At 40.3% G+C, this 2,760-nt stretch overlaps 2 protein-coding genes across 3 annotated transcripts in view; both read left to right on the top strand.

Moving 5' to 3' along the window:
- Positions 1-2,760, top strand: part of LOC109537735 — a gene marked incomplete in the record, with an annotated part of 63,314 nt that overhangs the window by 14,730 nt on the left and 45,824 nt on the right.
- Positions 1,518-2,588, top strand: LOC125505162 (pathogenesis-related thaumatin-like protein 3.5). The gene is made up of 3 exons (XM_048668404.1): positions 1,518-1,818; positions 1,874-2,101; positions 2,183-2,588. The coding sequence occupies exons 1-3, from the start codon at positions 1,621-1,623 to the stop codon at positions 2,528-2,530; spliced, it is 774 nt and encodes a 257-aa protein (XP_048524361.1). The 5' UTR covers positions 1,518-1,620; the 3' UTR covers positions 2,531-2,588.

The following is a 2,760-nucleotide window of genomic DNA, read 5'->3' as shown; positions in this document are numbered from 1 at the left end:
TGCCGATTGATCAGTTTTTGGTCAAAAATTAGTGTCGTGCCCGAATGGCTCGGCACAACAAACGCATTAGAGAGTGTTTAATGTGGAAGTTGTGCCGATTCTTTCGTGCACGACGCTTGGTTGGACGCAAAACACTTTCAAATTGTCGATTGTTTTTGGTCAAAAATCAGTAATCGAAAGTTGTGCCGACGCAAAACATTTTAAACTTCCCTACTGACCGGTTTTTGCCGAAAAATCAGTGTCGTGCCTGAAGGGTTCGGCACAACAAACAAGGCGATATTGAATTGTTGCCGGTCTCTGAGTTACCGAGTTATAACTCATCGGTTAATGAGTTATAATTCATTTATTAAAACTTTACGAAACCCGAGACTGGAATTTTCACAACTAAAAAAAGGTCATCAACATTTTTCCTGAGTAACGTTTTACTACTTTGTTCAAACATCTAAAATAAGTTATGGAGATTTTCCCTGCAACAGAACTGAGTCCAAAGAAACTCGTTAGGAAAAACGCGGTTTTTCTGTTTAGAGACAGTGTTATTTAGAAATATTGACCTAAAAGTGAAGAAACCCCAGTTTGCAAGAGTTTTCCAAATAAATGATTATAAACTTTTGCTTTTCAGTTCAGGGAAATATTTTTGGAAAAACACCCAGAAATAATTATTACGGTTTGGTCCATAATTCGAAGCTGAAAAAGTTTTCCAAACATTTTAGCAAAGCGGTTAAGGAGGCGAGTGTTGCAATAAAATTTACCTTAAAATTTTTCACAGAAAATACCTGAAGATTGTCAGTATTTTAAGTAAAACTAAAAAATTATGCGATTTTTGCGTAGAAAGAATTGCTTAATAGAAACTTCGTTAAAACTGGCATGACCTGAAAATTTAAAGGAGCTTTAAAATTCTTCAGAGCGATGATGCATTTTTCAAATAATAATCAAAAAAATAACTTTTGCTCTGTTCGTTTTTCAAGATAATCCTAATTACTTTCGGTAAAAAACGTTTTTGCTTCTTGTGCCAAATTCGAAGCTGAAATGGGTTTTCTAAAGTTCCCTGCAAACCGATGAATGAGGCGAATTTTGTAATTTTTTGCGGAAGAGACTCGATTAATATCAGAAAAGAAGGAAATCATCAGAAAATAATGCTTTTTTTGCGTTTTTGATTAAAAACTTTCAGTTTTGTGATCGGTTTTGGAGAATCGCTGAAAAAAGGTTTTGTAAAAGTTTTACAGAGCTATAAACGTATCTTATAATTTTTAAAGTAAAAGACCTCCAGATCGTCAGTATTTTTAAGTAAAACTCTACAAAACAGAGCGTTTTTGAGTAGAGAGTAAAGCAAAAAAAATTAGGCCAAAACTAAAAAAACACATTTTTTTAGCGAACTATTCCAGTCCTCCATGTCGATTTAAGATGTTATTTATGTGAATATTCTTCTATACAAAGTCATTCTAATTGTAACCTGACCATGACTGGATACGTTGTTTATTGTATTATTTTATTTCAAATAGCGCGAGTATAAAAAACTCAACAAGAGCCTGATGGAAGGAGTGCAGATCCAATAAACAAACCACTCAAGATAGCCATGCTTGATAAGGCTGGAAACGTATAAAACCACCAAGTGCGAAACGCATGGCAAACGTTACTTTCGAATCAACCATGAAGCTCGCGCTCTATCTTGCAACGGCAGCTATTGTGGTGGTTTGCTCGCAAGCGGCCACTTTCAACATCAACAACAAGGATGGAGGCCCAATCTGGGTGGGCATCCAAGGAAACACCGGTAAGGAACATCTGGCTAATGGTGGCTTCAAACTGGCTCAGGGAGAATCGGTAAGTTGTTCAGTATCCAAATGATCCAGGTCTCATCCAGGGGTTGTTCTGTTAGAGGAGTTTGACTGCTGCTGATGACTGGGGCGGCCGATTCTGGTCCCGAACTTGGTGCTACGAGGATGAGAACAACCACTGTTACACCGGCGATTGTGGCAACAAAGTGGAGTGCGAAGGAGCGGGCGGAACTCCTCCTGCCACTCTAATCGAGTTCACTCTTCAAGGGTATGGAGGTCTCGATTACTACGATATCTCGTTGGTCGACGGGTATAACAGCATGGCTTCTGTAAGTAATTGTGCTCCGTTCTACCGTTGCCTCTTCAGCATTTTCTGTGCAAAAATCTGATTTTCCTTGAAACATCCCTAGGTGGAACCAGTGAACGGGCAAGGAGACGGCGGTGAATACAGCTGCAAGAAGGCCCAATGCGCCACTCAAATCAACTCTTTGTGTCCCTCGGAGCTGCAGGTCAAGAGCCCGGATGGCGGCTCAATCATTGCGTGCAATTCCGCTTGTAACGCCTTCCTCACTGAAGAGTATTGCTGTTCTGGATCGCACAGCACTCCCGAAACTTGCAAGAGCTCCGACTGGGCTGTCGACTATCCAGCGATCTTCAAATCGGCATGTCCAGACGCCTACAGCTACGCCTATGACGACCACAAGAGCACCTTCACTTGCGTGGCAAGCCAATACAATATAAACTTTGGAAGCGCTTAAGCTCCCACGAATGTTCCTGTTAATTTGATATAAGAATAAATGCTTTCTTTGAAGCAAACGGCCTTTTGTATGATTGAAGACTGAATTTAGCACAGGTTTGTTGTTCTAATCAAAACTTGGACGAACCCAAGTGAAAGCCATCGGTCCTGAACTTAATTAGCTGCTCGCTGCACAGCCAAACGTTATTGTTTCTTTCCAGTGGGAAATGCGCGTTTCCTACGTGATTTTCC

Source organism: Dendroctonus ponderosae, unplaced genomic scaffold, assembly GCF_020466585.1.
Source record: "Dendroctonus ponderosae isolate FM_Combo_2020 unplaced genomic scaffold, Dpon_F_20191213v2 Dpon_F_20191213_7, whole genome shotgun sequence".
NCBI lineage: Eukaryota > Metazoa > Arthropoda > Insecta > Coleoptera > Curculionidae > Dendroctonus > Dendroctonus ponderosae.
Note: the sequence above shows the minus strand (reverse complement) of the source record. Positions and strands in the feature narration are given on the sequence as shown.